At 43.9% G+C, this 18,699-nt stretch overlaps 1 protein-coding gene across 1 annotated transcript in view; it reads right to left on the minus strand.

Moving 5' to 3' along the window:
• The window catches only part of Efr3a (EFR3 homolog A), a 77,816-nt gene extending 59,701 nt beyond the window's left edge, over positions 1–18,115 (minus strand). The window contains exon 1 of the mRNA XM_051202531.1: positions 17,902–18,115. Within this exon, the coding sequence (XP_051058488.1) occupies positions 17,902–17,911 (10 nt within the window). The 5' untranslated portion in view covers positions 17,912–18,115. The remainder of the gene's footprint in view (positions 1–17,901) is intronic.
• Positions 18,116–18,699: the final 584 nt, after the last annotated feature.

An 18,699-nucleotide genomic window follows, 5' to 3' on the forward strand; every position in this document is an offset into this window, starting at 1 on the left:
TATTCATAAAAAGTTAAAACTGATGGTTACAAACCCTAATAAAGTCTGGCAGTCAGCAGGCAAATGGGTTCTAATGTAATCTCTAGTGTTTAGCACTGCGTGGCTAGCATTCACTTTGCATTGCTGTGCCACAATAAAACTGTAATCACAAAAATAAGATACAGGGCACTCGTGGCACTACTGTACCCACGGCATCTCTTTCCAGAATGCTATTACTGCAGCAGGCAGGGTTCAAGGCTGGGTAGGGTTGGTGATTACTTTCTCCCCGGGTAGCATGCATAGCACCGTCCAGCACGGTGAAAGCTAGTCAGTGAGGATGAAGCTTCCAAGCCAGCACCAGCTTAATAACGCCATGTTTTATGACTCAGGAATGCTGTGTCTTGAGCAACAGGGTGTTACTGTCAAGCTCTGGAGGGTACCACGAGGAGAAGCCTTTGCCCCCATGGGAGGTCACTCAGATAACTCAGTGTACTGGATCAGAGTGGAGCTGTAGCAAACTCCACCATCCTTGTTACAGGGAGCTCTCAGGAAAAGGTTGAAAGAACCCTATCACTAGGACCTTGGGTATCTTAGAGCTCTCCCACTCACCCACCCACCCACAAAGCACAGTAAGAATGTCTCAAGACTAACAGAAAAATAATGTATTTCTACAAATCTTAAGCAATGTTCTGTTAGTAAACCCATCCTTACACAAACTCCAACGAAGCTTATGACCCATTTATTCATAAGGTGGGAACCCTTCGATTTATTAAAACAAGATCACAGACTCCATTTATTCTCTTTGTCCACACATTAAGACAGTTGCGATTACAATAATTGATAATGGATACGTTCCAGGTTTTAAGTTAGAAAACATAGTATATGATTTTTTAAATCCAGATATAAAAATGTTAAATTAAGACGTGTAGAAGATCTGAAGTCTCAGAACCATTTGTTTTAGAAAGCTTCCTAATGCACTTGGGAAAAGAGGCCCAATGAAGCAAAAACCTAAGGAGAAGGGATAGGAAATCTGGGAATTTCTATCTGCAAGTTTCCCAAGTAATTCCTAAAGATTTTCTTTAACATAAAATAAAGATTTTCCACAGCCTGGAGCACCAGAACCCACAGGCTGGATGACCCAGAGACCTGGGACAGAACCAAACATGACTTGGGGGATGAGGGGGGTGGAGTCACTGTGATGATGTCTAACTACATTCTGATATACTCATAGATTGGCAATTGTCAGCAGAGAGGCATCATCCAGCAACTGATGAAATAAACGCAGACTCACAGTCAAACATCAGGCAGAGCTTGGGGAATCCTTCAGAGGAGGAGAAAAGATTGTAGGAGCCAGAGGGGACAAGGACACCACAAGAAAACTCACAGAATCAACTTACCTGGGCTCTTAGGGGCTCACAGAGCTTGAAACAACAACCATGGAGCCCTCATGGGACTGACCTGGGCACTCTGCATATATGTGAAAGTGGTGTAGCTTGGTCCTCTTGTGGGACTCCTAACAGCAGGAACAGAGGCTGTCTCCCAGTTCTTTTACTAACTTTTAGGACCCTATTTCTCATACTGGGTTGTCTAGCTCGGCCTTAATACATGGTGAGGTGCTTTTTTTTTTTTTTTTTAATAAATTTATTTATTTGACATCATGGCCTCAGTTCCCTCTTCCTCCTCCCCTCCCAGCCCTTTCCCCAAACCACTCCCCTCTGTTTCTAACCCCAATCCACTCCTCCCCTGTTTGTGTTTAGGAAAGGGCAGGTCTCTCATGAGTATCAATAAAACAAGGAGTGTCAAGTTGAACAAGCCAAAGAAGAATACCCCGAGAAAGGGGCCCCTGAACTGAGGAAAAGCAACCCTTCCTGGCAAGAGTCTTTCTCATGGTGACTACTGAGTCCAGCAACAAGATGAGACTAGTCTAGGTTATTTTAAATTATACATCCTCTGAATATTTGAGAAGTAAAATATGAGTATTTGGGGCAAACTTCAAAACAGCTTTCTAATTGCCTAACTATTTAAATTTCAACATTTTATTTCCTTGTTAGTCATAATGTAGCAAAAGTGTTAAATGTGTGGGAGTGTTTGTAAATTCTGAAATTATTCTTAGAAGAAATATATTTAATATACCAACAGCACTGATTCTTCTAGAACACCCACAGCATCTCTGCCATATGCTAAAAGATTTTCCTTTTAATTGAAATGATTAAAATGTCAGCCTTAACTATATTGTATTGTTCCAAATATGAATCTAAATAAAATATATATTTTACATAATGTCTCTATTATTTAAATTTAAATTAGAAAAGGGAAAAATAGTGCATGATTTGTTGGGTAGCTATAAGAAACACTGAATAAAAACAATTTCAACCTTCAAAGTTCAGTGCTTGATATATATTCTGCCAAATTTCGAACTCAAACACAGAAACCTCAACATTATCATTCTTCCCCATCTCTCGGTGCTAAAGACTGAACCCAGGACCTTGTCCATGCCAGGCAAGAACAATCATTGAACTATATCTCTAGTCTTTGAAGTCTTTCAAGCTGCCTTACTTAAGGGTTTTATTGCTGTGAAGAGACACCATGACCACAGCAACACTTATAAAGGAAAACTTTTAATCAGGACTGGTTTTCAGTTCATAGATTTAGTCCACTGAAGTGTGGCATGTGGTGGCAGTCATGGTACTAGAGAAGGAGCTGGCAGTTCTATAGCTTGACCCACAGGCAGCAGAAAAAGACAGCGAGCCTCTGACTGGCCTGGCCTGGCTTGATCATCTGAGAGTTCGAAGTCCCAAGTGACAAACCTACTCCAACAAGGCAGCATCTCCTGATAGTGCCATTCCCTATGGGACTATGGGGGCCATTTTTATTTAACCACCGCATTCCAATCCCTGGCCCCACAGGCTTGTAGCCATATCATAATACAAAATGCATTTAGTCCAACTTCAAAAGCTCCTATAGTTTATTAATAGTCTCAAACTTGTTTAAAATCTGAAGTTCAAAGTCTCTTCTGTGACTCATGCAATCTCTTAACTATAATCCCTGTAAAATCAAAACAAAAAAGCAGATGCCATACTTCCAGCATATAATGGAACAGGATATATTTTATAATTCCAAGAGGGAGCATAGTAAGGAAATTTTCAACCAAAATAAGATCAAAAGCCAGCAGGGCAAACTCCAAACTCTGCATCTCCATGTCTAATGTCAAAGTGCTCTTCAGATCTCCAATTCTATTCAGGCTGTTGACTGCAACAGCTTCTCTCTCTAGGGCTGACTCCACTCCCTACTGACATCTTCAATCTGAAGGTGTGCCATCTGTCTGGCATCTCCAACACCTTGGGGTCTCAAGGTAACCCAGGCTTCACCTTCACAACTTCATGCAATGGTCTTTCTAGACCTTCATGCAGGGACACCCCTGACGCTTTCCTGGTCTCAGCAGCTTTCCTTAGTCACAGCAGAAGATTAGATAACCCCTTTCTTATAACCCTTAACACTAGAACCATGTGGCTGAGGCTGCCAAGTTCTGTTGCTTGCTGGGCTTAGCTGTCCTGAAACTAGCTTTGCAGACCAAGAATGGTCTCTGGGCCACTTACTAGTATTTTCCTCTGAAATCTCTTGAGGTGTGCCCCCACAGTGCAAATCACCCTCAGCACCACTGTCTTTCATGCTCCTATTAGTATGGCCCAGTAAATGTCGCTTTCAGCTGCTTTTCAAATCCAAATCCCACATTCCTCCAAACAAGAACATGGTCAGGCCAATCACAGACAGCACCAGGTCCCAGACACCAACTTCTGTCTTAGGGTTTCCTCTGCTGTGAATACGCATCATTACCACGGCAACTCTTACACAGGAAAATATTTCACTGGGGCCGGCTTACAGTTTCAGAGGCTTAGTCCATTATTGTCATGGTAGGAAGCACAGCAGGATGCAGACAGACAGACCAGAGGAGAAGCTGAGAGTTTTATCCTCTGGGTCAAGACCACTGGGCCTGGCTAGAGCATCTGAGACCTCAAAGCCCTCCCCCAGCCCCAGGGACACACTGCTTCCAAAGCATCACACACACTCCAACAAGGGGATGCCTCTTCACAGTGCCACGCCCTGTGAGCCTCTGGGGCCATTCTCTTTCAAACATAACAGCCATATGAGATCTGTCAGAAGATAGTCAGAAATACACAAGCTCTAAATGTGCACATACTCTCTCAGAAGCACACTGTCAACAGACTACACAAACAGCTGGTTTTATGCTCAGCACACACTTGCTCTGAAGTAGGAAGAGGGCATAAAAACAGATGTGGAAACTTACTCAAGGAGGAAAAAGGGATGGATGGAAGCACACAGGAAAACTGAAGTAAAATAAATCACACTAAGCATGTTTGGAAAAGCCATGGAAACTACATGGCTACTTTATAGATATTATATATATATAAGTCTGTGTGTGGGAGGCATTGGGTGCAGTTTAATTGAAGTTAATGCCAATTAATGATCCCCTCCAAAAACGTAAGGTTATCTAATAAAAATGCCAGTGCCAGGCATTATAAATGCCTAGCCTTATATCCACTGTAAAGGGTAGTTTCCTCCTCTCTTCAAAAAAGCAACTTTTTGCACCAGACAGAAGTCATTACAGAAAGGCAAAGGGGTCAAAATGCAGAGACCAGCTGACTGTGGGCTGCTACTCAGGCCAATGCATTCACAAAATAACCACTGCACTTAAGGCTCGAGGAAGATCATGGAGAGGACTGAAAGACTGTAACTGTATGAGCGAGAGGACCAGGGCAACGGCCTTGAGACTCTGAGACCGCCTCTTACAAAAGAGGAGGGTGATAACTGTAATGACAACACTAAGTGGCAAGTGGTGGCCAGGCTCTAGGAAGAGACGGTGTTGGAGAGGAGTGGGGTAAATATGACAAATACACTGTACGAAATTCTCTAAAAGATAATAAAACATTACACTTATTTTAAAAAACATCCAAGGATGTGAAGAGAAACGTTCTAATTAATACTTCTGAGCAGGTCATAAAACTAACATCTTATACTACTGTAAGATTTCAATGTATTTGGCAAATTGAATCCAAGAACACATCAGAGAAATCATCCACCATGACTAAGTAGACTTCATCCCAGGGATGCAGGGATGGTTCAACATACAAAAATCCATCAATGTGATCCACCTTACAAACAAACTGAAAAAGAAAAACCACATGATCATCTCACTAGATGCTGAAATGGCCTTTGACAAAACCCAGCACCCTTCCATGATAAAGGTCTTGGAGAGATCATAGATAACAGAAACATACCTAAACATAAGAAAAGCAATATGCAGCAAACCAACAGCCAACATCAAACTAAATGGAGAGAAACTCAATGTGATTCCTCTAAAATCAGGAACAAGTCAAGGCTGTTCACTCTCTCCGTATCTCTTCAATGTTGCACTTGAAGTTCTAGCTAAAGCAATAAGACAACAAAAGGAGATCGAGGGGATACAAATTGGAAAGGAAGAAGTCAAACTGTCACTATTTGCAGATGATATGGTAGTTTACATAAGGAATCCAAAAAACTCTACCAGGGAACTCCTACAGCTGATAAACACCTTCAGCAACGTGGTAGGATACAAGAAAAAAAAAAAAAAAAAAAAAAAAAAAAAAAAAAACAGTACCCCTAAAGGGCTGAGAAAGAAATCAGAGAAACATCACCCTTTACAATAGCCACAAACAACATAAAATATCTTGTGGTAAGGCTAACCGAACAAGTGAAAGACCTATATAGCAAGAACTTTGTGTCTTTAAAGAAAGAAATTAAAGATACCAGAAAATGGAAAGGTCTTTCGTGCTCTTGGATAGGTAGAACCAATATAGTAAAAGTGGTAATCTTGTATTTTACACCCAGTGTAAAGGATCACCAGCCTACAATCTACACGGCCAGAAAAACTAGGAAGCAAGGAGGACCCTAAGAGAGACACACATTGTCCCCCTTAGAAGGGGAAAGGGACATGATCTCCCAAGCAAATTGGGATCATGGGGGAGGGGAGAGGGAGTTAGGAGGAAGAGGAGGGGAGAGGTGGGTATGAAGGAGCAGGAAGATTGAGTCAGGGAAAGAATAGAGGAGAGGAAGAAAAAAAGATACATAACAGAGGGAGCCATTATGGGTTTTAAGAGAAATCTGCCACTACGGAAATGTCCAGAGATCTACAAGGATGAACCCAACTAGCAATCTAAGCAATAGTGGAGAGGCTGCCTTAAATGCCCTTCCTAGATAATGAGATTGATGACTACCTTATATGCCATCCTAGAGCCTTCATCTAGTAGGATGGATGTAGAAGCAGACACCCACAGCTAAACACTGAGCAGAACTCCTGGAATCCTTAACAGAACGGGAGGAGTGATGAGCAAAGCAAGGGGTCTGACAGCTGGGAAACCAGCATAGGACTGACCCAGATTCCCTGAATGTGATGTTAGTTGGAAGGACTGGGCAGTCTATGAGGCCTCTGGCAGTGATCAGTATTTATCCCTAGTGCATGAATGGACTTTAGGAGCCCATTCCATGTAAAGGGATACTCTCCCAGCCTAGACACATAGCAGAGGGCCTGCTCCAAATGATATACAGACTTTGAAGACTCCCATAGAAGGCATCACTCTCCCTGGGTAGCAGAAAGGGGATGGGATGGGGGTTGGTACAGGGTACAGGAGAGGAAGGGAGGGTAGGCGAACTGGGATTGGCTGTAAAACAAGCTTGTTTCCAATTCAAATTAAAAATAATTATCAAAGAAAAAAGATTTCAATGTATTATGAAATTATCAAGGGTGGAATATAGGAAAACAAACCTATTTTCTGTGGCATTATACACAAAGAATCTAGAAAACTACTTATTTGTGACACTTTTGAAGTTTTCATACTATAATAGGTTTTCTCTTAGAAATGGAAAGGATCAATAGAAAACTACCTCATGTCTGTGCAAACACATTAAGAAATCACTTGAAAACACTGAGTCACACTGCAGTTTCAGATAGAACTGTCCAAGTGGTTGAGTCAACTGCCCCTTGGAAAGGCACAGGAGCCCAGCTACATGATATTACATTCAGCCCTCCCTGGTGCTCTGTGAGCCAAGTACAGAGCTCATGTTCCCACCTTTCATCTACATGCTGCTGTGCCGACCAGATAACCACACCAACGAGCACACGGGGAAGGAAAGGAGGGCAGCACCAGCAGGGTGAGGAGGAGACCTCAAGGAAAACACAAGAACTAACCGATGCCCCTCACTCCCATCTTTGAGATAAGCATGTCCTCAATAACTTTATTACACATAAAACACCACCTGCTGCCAGAAAGCCTCCCGATTCTCCCACAAATACAAACTGCAATGAGACCCGAATGAGGCTGCAATGGGATAAGCTACTGGCAGTCTGGTTCTACAGTCTTCACTTTAGATTACATACACTGAGGTGCCCTAACTGCACAATTACCAGTCTGCATACACTTGCTGACTGTAATTTGACAGTCTCCTATCTCAAACAGAAAGCAGTGACAAGAGAGTTAAGGACCGAAGTATAGGATTGTATGTACTGGACCTGAAATATGACAACCGATTTAAAGTTCAAACAATGTTAAAACACTTCCCTGGTGTTTCATGTATAAATTTTCTTTGTTGTAACATCAAACGAGACTGGAAAAGAATGTCACTACTTCACTTCTTGGTACTCTGGTCTCCTCAGATGCTAGCATAAACAGATGGCCTGACGGACAGAGGAAATACGTACATGACCTCATCTAAGCCTCTGTCCTGTCCGTATAAAACTGCTCAACGCCTTCCCTCAACATCAGACTAAAGCCTCACCAGCAAAGACAACAGCTGTGATGACATCTACTTGGTCAATATGAAGATACCACTCTATCTTGTCTAGCAAAAGTGGCACACAGTAGGCTTTGAATAAAAATGTGTGCAACACAAGACAGAGCTACTACAGCCCTCCCCATGTGTCTGTGTGTATACATTCACACACACATGCACACACTTTAAAGACAGAGCTACTAAAGCCCTCCCCATGTGTCTGTGTGTATACATTCACACACACACGCACACACTTTAAAGCTTCACATTTTTCTAGGAGGTAAGCCTTACCTTGCAAATGTAGGCATTAAAATGCTAAGTAAAATGGTTCCCTGACATATTTATTAGAAAAACAAAATTGAGAGAACATCTGTGAGTCCAATAGAATACTGACATCTTCTGTGACAGAAATAACTACAAGAAAGAGCTATAATAATATATTCAGTCCTAGAGACTGTTGGTCCAAAATGGTGAGTCATCGTAAGCTAAACTGCTGTGAGGTTTGCCTCAGAGTCCCTGAGCTTTCTGACTCTAAAACATCTTATATTTTCTATCCACTTTTTAAAAGTAGTCAATGTCTCTTTCCTACTAAAATTAAAGACACAAATGAGATAAGAACAAAGCTGAGCGGGCCACCTACTTAGTTTATTCAGCATCTCTACCAGATAACACCTTATTACACCTACGTGGAAGGCATTTTGAAAACCTTTGTTCCAAAGGATCTCAAGCTTCCCTTCCTATGTGCTCCAATAAAGGTTAAAAACAATAAGCATCTTATGCCAGGCCAAAGGGATGAACTTTTGTTTGTAAATAAAATTGCTACGAATACAACTGGTCCATCTTTCTGTCATCTCTTTCTGGGATCTAAATTGTTCCATTTGTGAAGATAGTATGTTACAGCAAGGCTAATAAGTGTGTGGGCTGTGCCAAGTATACTTCATCCCTTTAAGGGCAAGTAAAATATTAGGAAGAAGTAAAGGGACAGATAACACACAAGTTTCCTACTTGCTTTTCATCAGTACTGCAAATTGGAGAAAATGGACTTCTGAAATTTACACAGGCCATCTACAACACTGTATGGTCTCAGACCTGGAAGCTCAACAGCTATGTATCTGTCTTGAATGTCCTTTCTCTCCAGACACCCACTCTGTGCGTACATGTCGAGGCAAGACATAAAGTAACTGTCTTTTTCTGCCAACATGCTGGTCCTAATATGATAATAAGTCTTTCTATAATATGATAATAAGTCTTTCTACATCTACATCCAAGCAACTACATAAATATAATATTCCATCTACAAATTCCTAGAGGATAGTGTCAGTTACTGAATCTGATACCCAGTAAAAATACTTTGAACTGAGTTCCTAAATCAGGACCACTTTCCTCAGTTCCCAGGATGTCTGCTAATCAGGTGTACTTTGCATTTTCTGAGATCCCAGGAATCATAATGAGAAACATGGGACCTTGTACTTCATCTGTCTGCTCAGCAGGAGTGAGAGCCATTTAAACTTAACTTGCAACCACAGCACGGAGAACACGGTAGTGAATTATCAAGACAGCTGTTCAAAAATGCCCATTAGAGAGCATTTGTGTGAAGAACACTTTGCATTACCCAGGAAACCACCGGAGTGCAGGTGGCACAAAGAAAGGGTACCACTGAATAACTCAAATAAGGCAGTGAGGGGAGAGAATCCCGGCAGTTAGAACTCCTCTTGGAGGCTGTGGAGGAAAAGGTTTACCAGCTAATTTTAGAATAGACAAATCTTATTCAGAGGTACAATGGGGGGGAAAACCAAAGCAGTACTTCCCTTTTCAATAAAACTTAGAATTATACCGACCAGTAACATCCAAAGTTAGAGATGACGAGATGAATATGCCAAGAATGCCAGCACGGGATTCCTTCCATGGAAAGAAGGAAGTATGATTAGCTCCTGTTGGCTTCCGAACATCCTCAGAGCTGGCTCACTTAATGAGTGAGCACGTGATGACTGAATTATGACAAGGCTGACATTAATCACAGTAGGAGCTGCCAACATTCACTTTGGGATCCCACCTGCCTACCTAAAACTGTATTCACTCCACACAAGACAGTCATTCCAAAGAAGCTACAAAACCCTACCGACTTCCCATAAAGGAAACTCCCCCACAGTGACTCATCTCCCCTTCTCAGGGTTTCAAGACTGAAACCACCACTTAACGAAGCACAGCACCTCAAACAGACAAGACAAGCGATAAATGTGCCCCTCTCCTGTGCGCCTATTCACCTGCACTAACCTCACTCGGCAAGACGTTCCCTGCTGACATCTCTGCGCATCTGAGAGCAATCAGACATACGCCAGACACTACTTTCCTATACAGTTAACACCAAGTGAGTGGTTTTTCAGAGTTCCAGTCTTTGGTCTACAGGAAGAACCTGTTCAGTAGTTTAATGCCTTGTTTCATTCTGGCTTTTGAAAAAAGATGTATTAAATCCGAAACCTTCAGCATCTATTGTTTTCAAATTACAGAATGATAATTATAGACAATCTGGAAAACACAAATTAAAAAAAAAATGAATTTTCCAGGCATACTAGTACATACCTGTATCCTAGCATCCAGGAAGCTGAGGCAGTGGGATGGCTAGTTTCAGGCCAGTCTGTGCTATGGGACAAAAACACTGTATACATGTCTTCATGGTGCTACTTTGGTCTAGTTTGTTTACTAGAGACAGAATCTCATTATGTGGCCTAGGGTTACCTCACACTCTAACCCAGCCTCCCAAGAGCTGGGATTACCAAAGCCAGGCTTCATGGCTACTATTTTTCATGAATGCATGACATTTTGTTCAAAGGGTTTCTATTATCCATATGGATCAATCCTCTATTACTGTACATAAGTTCCTGCATTTCACTTTTTATAAATACTATGACAAACATTTGGATGCAAAAATATCCTAATGTCCTGCCCTTTAATCATTTCTTAAGAACAGATTCCTAGAAGTGAAATTATTGGGGCAATGGATAGAAACCCTAGATTGCTGATAATATCTTGTTAATGTGCTTTCCAAAGAGATCTGCACTCCTGTCTTCTGAATTGAACACTGCTCCTGAAGGTTACTGTTACAGGCTTCTGACAACCTACCACGCCAAAATTGGTTTTGGCTTAATCTGCAATTCTTCACTAATGAAATGGAGCCACGTTTCCCCTAAACCTTCATCAATCATTTTACTCTTTTATAATAACTACATAAGGCTGGTAGTATTTTGCTTTCAGTTGTATAAATAATGCAGTCATTTTTTAATTTAATAAGCTATGATTTCTATCATGATTCTACCATACTCCTTTCCTCACCCCTTTTGTCTTTCATGGAAAAATATGATGTATGTGGTGAGCACACTCCCAGATGGCCTGGGTTCTAGGGCCAAAGCATGACCCAGCTGAATGGCACACTTCCTGGTTTTAGCAGCCCCTTTGCCAACTGGATAAAATATCTTCACAGCTATTTAGTCTACCCTCAATTTTTGTCTTAGGGGAGTCTACGATTGAGTTAAAATTTTTTGTGTACATTAATTTTTACCAAGGCATGCTGAGAATTCATCTACATAACTACAGGATTTTGGTAAACAAAGAGAAAGTTAAAGACAAAAGATGTAAAAATCAGCAGAAAGACAGCAAAAGCCAAATACTTGGAGCTGTATATTTTTGTCAAGTACCAACACCCTTCACTCCCATGGTGATCTGCTTCGATTTTTCTAGCCAGTCCTGCTTTGTGTGTCAGGCACTTCCTAGTATATAGAAAGTCTGGGGTAAGAGTCAGCGGGACTTTCATCATGTTCTCAAATAAGGTTCATTTAGCAAAGTGTGTAAGATCTTTAACCTGGGTCAACTGTTGTCCTATCTTCTTGTTCATCTTTGTTCAGGTGGCTCGTGGCCCATCTGGGCCTTTTCATGCCTTTACTTCTGAAAATATTTGAAACGCCTTTCCAATAATCACCCTACTACCTCAGGATAATGGGGTACTCTTTCAAGCCCCAGGAGACGAATGTCTTCTTGTGGAACTTCTAGAAGTGGGAACAGAGGCTGTTTCTGACTTCTGCCTGCTTTGGGGACCCTTTTCCTCCTCCTGGGTTGCTCAGCCAGCCTTAGTATTAGGGGAGGTGCCTAGCCTTATTACAACTTGATATGCCATGTCTGGTTGGTATCACTGGGAGGTCTGCCCTTTTCTGAAGGGAAAAGGAGGAATGGGTCTGGGGGACACGGAAGGTGGTGGCAGAGGGCCTGGGAGGACAGGAGGGAGGGGAAACTGAGGTCAGGACGTAATATGAGAAAATAAATTTTTAAAAAGATAACTAAAATACACACAGACACATGGACACACGGGGACACACACACAAACACACTCACACACACACGACAAAGTAGAGCCTGTAATCAAAATGCAATTCAGGCAAGAATACTGTGACTCAGAGATACTCTGAAAATACATGAGTAATGACATCTGCTTTACTGAAATCCAGAATTGTGCTATCTAGTACCTAAAGGGAAAGAAGAGTAACCGAACTAAGGAAAAATGTAATATCCTACAGAGACTCAGGTTTGCCCACAGTAGCCCAGCACACTACTACAGAAACACTAGGTGACAACTGGGCCGTTCCATGCCAGAGTTCAACCATGGCATCCCTTCATTTGAGACACACACATAAAAGAAGGAAGAACAAGAAGGAAGAACAGAACTGGCTCAGTCTCCTCAGCCACAAACAGCTTTCTTTGCTTTCATGTATGTGGGTGGTGAGGGACCATAATAATAATGATGATGAAGTATCATCATTGCCCTAGAAAACCAGAGGAGCCTGGCTTCAGCTGGTTTTGCTTTTAAATTGTCCATTTAAAATTAAAGTAGAAACAAACTGAGGTCCCTCAGAAAACCAGCCTCATCTGCCCAACAATTCATTCAGATGGCTTGGGAGATGCATAAAATACCCAAAAATTCTGCTGAGAAGAATGAGATAGTGGAAAAGAAATGCTAGCCATCCTGATCCCTGAAGGATGCTCATCAGTCAATGCCAGGTCAAGTTCAAACAAATCACTGCTGACTAGACTGGGCCTGGAGGCTGCTTGAGCCTCTGCTCCTTGCAAAGGCATCACTGGGGAGCAGGCTGGCTGAGCATCCTAATGGTGTGAAAGCAGGTCAGGCTGTGGGCACAGCCTGATCTATAACATTGAAATATTTAGAACTAGAGCAGTTCTTAATGAGGTATAATTTTAATTCTGTCCTCCAGAGGATAAAAGGCAATGTCTGGAAATGTTGGTTCTTAGAATTTTGAGGTTCCTGGGGAAGAGTAGGTGATACTACTGGCTTTAGTGGATAAAAGCCAAATATGCAACTACACACATTCTATAAAACATAGGACAGGCCCTGCTATCACACCCTCCTTCAGCCCACCGCCACCAAAATGGGTGGTCCACAGAATCAATGGTGCCAAGGCTGGAAAACTCTCACGTACAATGTAAAGCGCAGACATCTGTATTGTCTTACACATCAAAAAGCATACAGGAAGGTCTGGTAAAATCTGACTATTACATGTCTTTATAAAGAAGCCAGTAAGCTAGAAATTGCTAGTGTGTCTACAAATAGCCACTGTAAGGGGTTGTGACAGCTCAAGCATATTGTTAGTCCTTAACTGCTTCTCTGCATTACAATAACACATGAAACTATTCCATTTCTGGCTCCCTTCCCCTCTGTCATATCATTTACATAATCTTTAAAGCAGCTCTACTTGCTCATGAATGGAACTAACTGAGGCACAAATTCTGTGTGGTGTGCTGGTGATGCAAGCCTTTAATCCCAGCACTTGAGAGACAGAAACCGGTGGATCTCTGGGTATGAATACATCAAGTCTACACAGTGAGTCCAGGCTAGCCAGGGATACACAGAGAGACTGTTTAAAAAATAAAAGAAACACAAGGTCTCCTAGGCAGCAATCAAAGCAGTATCAAGACAAAGATCACTGTGAGAGGGAAAAAGAAAAATAACAAAACTTCAGCTATTACTCTGGGTGAAGGAAGAAGGCTGCAGAGAATGGTAAAATATCAATATGTATGAGTAAGTAAATATGAAGGAACAAAGGCTCCAAAGCCAGTAATATGAGTGCCTACGTTTTCATGCTTTATGGGTTCAAAGTTAAATGATCACTGAGCTTTGTTAAAGTCTTTTTCTTAGCTCCTTTCCTTGTTGCTGTGATGACACAGTCTGACAAAGCAACTTTAGGGCTTTTCTGGCTCAGAGTTCAAGGCGTTAGTCACTCATGACAGAAAACCCAAAGCAACAGGAGTGGGAAGTGGCTGATGCATTGCATGCACAAAGCAACAGGAGTGGGAAGTGGCTGATGCATTGCATGCACAAAGCAACAGGAGTGGGAAGTGGCTGATGCATTGCATGCACAAAGCAACAGGAGTGGGAAGTGGCTGATGCATTGCATGCACAAAGCAAAGGAGTGGGAAGTGGCTGATGCATTGCATGCACAAGGAGAAAGCACAGCAAGTGCATGCAGGGCTCAGAAATCTTTCTTGATTTTATCAAGCCAGGAATTCCTGCCCAAGGAATGAGTGCACTGGATTTCCATCTCAATAAGCCTGGTCAAGATAATCCCCCATGAATATGACCAAAGGCATGTCCTCTCACTGATTCTGCATTCTGTCAAACTGGTGACACTGACCACCAACCACCAGCTTGGCTGTTAGCTGGTCAGCATTAATGTGGCCTGAGTGCACCGAAAACTAAAGTCAACCCAGGGATGAAGGCACAACAGAATGAAGTACTGGGAAGCAAATGCAGTAACTGCGGGGTGGGCCTCTGAAGGGGACAGCTTATGCCTGGGTGCTTCCTCTATGTCTGTTAGCTGGCTGTTATGAGGTGAACAGCTTTCACGTGAAGCTCCCTCTCCCACTCTTTGGGCCACGATGTCTCTGTCCTTCCACAAACAATGGACTCTGTGGACTTTGGGCTGACACCTCTGGAGCCACGGGTCAGATTAAATCATTCCTCAAGCTGTTTCCTTCTCAGTCAGGTCTGTCACTGTGGTAAAAAGTTAAAACATGTAATGTGTTTCTTTTTGGGGAGGTGGGGGGGGGGTTGTTGGAGCCTGTCCTAGAACTAGCTCTGTAGACCAGGCTGTCCTTCAACTTACAAAGATCCGCCTGACTCTACTTGCCAAATGCTGGCATTAAAGGCATGCACCACAATGCCCAGCATGTAATGTGTTTCTAAAAAGAAATACTTCAGCTATCACCTATCCTTCATGGTTCACTTGCCACTTCTGGAAGACACTGAAAAACAGTTAAGTGTAATGAGCCTTATCTGAGGATAGAGGGATACCCACATTACCACAGTCAAACAAACCTGACCAGATAGCAATGCTGATGTCTACAGGAAGAAAGAAAGCATTAGTCATTCACTGAAAGCAAACAACAGTTCAATGTTTGAATCCTCCAGCTAATACATAACCATTTCTCACATATAAGATCACGTTTCACTGGACTGTTTTCATGCACGAGATGTGGATAAAGAAGCCCCCTCCACATAATAAGCAGTCTGCTAGAGAATTTAAATCCATGCCTTTATAACAGACCATCAACACCTGCAGAGTCCATAGCTGCCTTCCTAAGTTCCAGTGGCAAGAGTTAAATCCAGGCAAACAATGAGCTCTCTGGAAGCTTACACAAAGTTTCATAGAATTTTGGCAAAGCTACCATTTTTGTCTTAATGTAACTCAAACAAACAAAACAGTTCATTCAGCTTTGGCTAAGGAAAAATAGACATCATCTGTGTTCAATGTGGATCCTGGTAAAGATGCCAGATCTCTGTTCAAATACTGGTTCTACTCCATTTATGACCTCAGGGAAGCCATCAAAACTCACTGAAACCCACACACAGTGGTAAACATCTACAACCCTTTAGAAGTGGCAAGAGGACCACAAGTTCTAGGGTATATAATGAGCCTCTGCCTAAAAACAAAATAATGGTTTAAAGAGAAAAAAAAAAAATGTCTCAGTCTCCTGGTCTTAAAAAATAAACAAACAAACAAACAAAAAAAATGGACTAAGAAACCCTGACTTTCCTTCCAACTCAAATACTGGCATAAAAGTTGAAACCCTCTGAAATTAAAAGCTTAACAGTGTATCAAATCTAGGTTTGAAAAGACCACCCAATGCCAAGCCTGAAGTCAGCCTGCTACAGGCTATCACAGAATGCCAAGAACAAGAACTGTTCTGTGTAGGCACCTTCCTGGCAGGCATCCTTACAGTTGCTTCTCAAGGAGTCCTTGGCTGCCTAAACAACATCCATGAGACACACATTTGCTTGGCCAGCATGTGAAGCTGGCTTCTCCTACCAGTGTCATTTCAACTCCAAGTGAGTAATAAAAACAGCAACACAATTACTTCTCTGTGAGCTGCTTACAGAATTCCAGAACCCACGAGACTAAAGTGATCCTCTTCAACCCTTCAATTTTGTAGAAAAGCATCTAGCTGGGCCTGCAAATAAGCCTCTTGACTTAACATCTCTAAAAAAAAAAAAAAAAAGATTATAACACATATTTAATCCTAAAAGCATTCATAACACAGTGACCGTGTTGAAGTGTCTGCTTATAAACTCAGTATGTCAGCAGTATACTCTAGAAACAGGATGTCTAAGAAGCACCCTGCCCACCACACAATCTCAGACATCTTAAGGGCTCTGCACATCAGGGGAGAAGAAACAAGAGCTACTATTTCAGATCTGCACCCCCTGTCCACATCAGCATCTCCTCAATTACAGGAGGCGCATAGCACCAAATATGAACGGTATACAAACATCTCCTATGACCTTCCACTCACGGACGCAATCTGACACCTGAGTTCTTCTAAAACTCACTGGGCAGAGTAAATAAATCAAGCATCCTAAAAGTACAGGTTCTCTGCATCCTCTCTAGGAAACCAGATAATGTTAACACATAACAAAAGCTTCATCATTTTACAGATGGACATTTGGCCCAGTCAACCCCATGAAGTCTCATCTTTTCAGACACTGGTTTATCCTCCTCCCTTCTGCTTTCCCTGAAAACGACCATCACCGTGCCAGTTTCAAATACTTGAATAACAGAACATGAAGTTAGAAAATAATAAACTGACCTCTACATTAAGGTGAAAGATGACACAACTAGTAGATTGATTACCCATTCTATTATTAAGATTTTTGTTTTCTTTTGCCCAACACTAGGGTAAAAAAAAAAAAAAAAAAAAAAAAAAAAAACGGACATTTGAAGCAGTCTAGAAATCTGGTACCCGGTATGTCTCCAGAAACCAAGCCAGGCGGGGCTAGTTAGGAATTCCAAGGGGGGGGGAGACCACATTCACAAGTCTTTATAAAGATTCTGCGACAGGACACACTTACAAAGGGGCCCCTAACTTGCAAAGAATCTCAAACCCATCACCAGCATCATGACGCCTTCTAGGTCCGAGATGAGCCAGCCAGTCGTCCAGTTTGCACGTAATCCGGGTGGGCCAGGGGCTTTAAAGTCTCAACTGCGAGCATCTGGGCCCCTGGCAGCACTGAGCTAAGCACCTCACCTCGTAGTGCAAGGTCCCAAAGCCTCCACTACGGGCTCGTCTGCAAACCCGGCGTCCGTCCCTAGGGGACAGCTGGCACACTGGCTGTTGGCAGAGCCCGGGTCCCACGCGGGACGGGCGAGTCACCCGCAGTTTGAGTCAGCCGAGGGTTAGGAAGTCAGGCTGACACCGAACCCGGGGACCCCCAGTCCGTCAGGGAGTCTGTCCGTGTGACGTCCCCACCGCGGAAGCGGCACAGGCCTCGGAGGATCGCAGTGCTCAGAGTGGCGCTGGGCCGCGCTGGGGCGGGGAGGTGGTGGTGGGGGGATCAGCCGGGTCCTTCCCGATCTCCGTTACCGCCGTCGGTTCCCGCACCTCTCCCGCCCCAGGGTGCACTGAGATCCCCGCTCCCCCGCCCCCGCCGCAGCCCGGCGGGGCGACACTAACTCGGGGCCGCCCGGCGCTTCCTGGAGCCCTGGAGGCGCTCGCCCTGCCCTGCCCTGCCCTGCGCTCCCCGCCCGGCCCCACACTCACGGGTAGGCATGGCGACCCGAGCCCGCCGCGCTCGCCGCCGTTCCCGGACTCAGAGGGGCCGCGCGAGGCGCGCCGACCGCAGCATGACTGCGGAAGCCCGGCCGCGGACGCCTCGTCGGGGCGGAGGGCGCGCGGCCGTGCGAACGGACGCCCAGCGGCCGCACGAACCACCGGCCGCGCTCCGCGCCCCGTCCACCGACGACGCGCTGGGCCGGCCCACGCCCGTGACGTCAGCGCAGCGCGTCGCCACCCGGGAGGTCCCGCCCCCGAGCCGCCTAAGCCCCGCCCCCGGGCCCCTCAAGCCCCGCCCCTCCGCCCCGTCCCGGAGCGGCGGGCGATTGCTGGGCGCCAGCGCTGCCCGGTGCACCTGCAAGGGTGAGGGCGGGCGGCGGGCAGGCTCCGCGCCTGTTAACTCTGGGCTTCCTTTTCTGTTCACTCCTGGTGACCTGACTGCCCCACTCTGGCTCGCGCCTGCTCCGGGTGCAGCGTCTTAGGACTAAGACTGTGAGGGTAGAGCTTCCGTCTGGCAGTCTCTGGAAGCCTAATGCCTTTGAGATGCACTAGGGTTATCTGGGGTGACGGCTGAGAGTTTTTTGTTTTTGTTTTTGTTTTTTTGTTTGTTTGTTTGTTTGTTTTCATCTCTGGGGCTTCTGATGGCTTTCAAAGCGAGCAGGTCCTCGGGACTTGGTCTCCTCCTCTACAGAGTGTTCTGAACCCTTGGCTGGATGGGTGTCATTAATAGTCTACTTGATGGGTCTATAAGGAGTCACAAAACCGACTCAACCAGGGAGCCAAAAC

This window comes from Phodopus roborovskii, unplaced genomic scaffold, assembly GCF_943737965.1.
Source record: "Phodopus roborovskii unplaced genomic scaffold, PHOROB, whole genome shotgun sequence".
In the NCBI taxonomy this organism is placed as follows: Eukaryota; Metazoa; Chordata; class Mammalia; order Rodentia; family Cricetidae; genus Phodopus; species Phodopus roborovskii.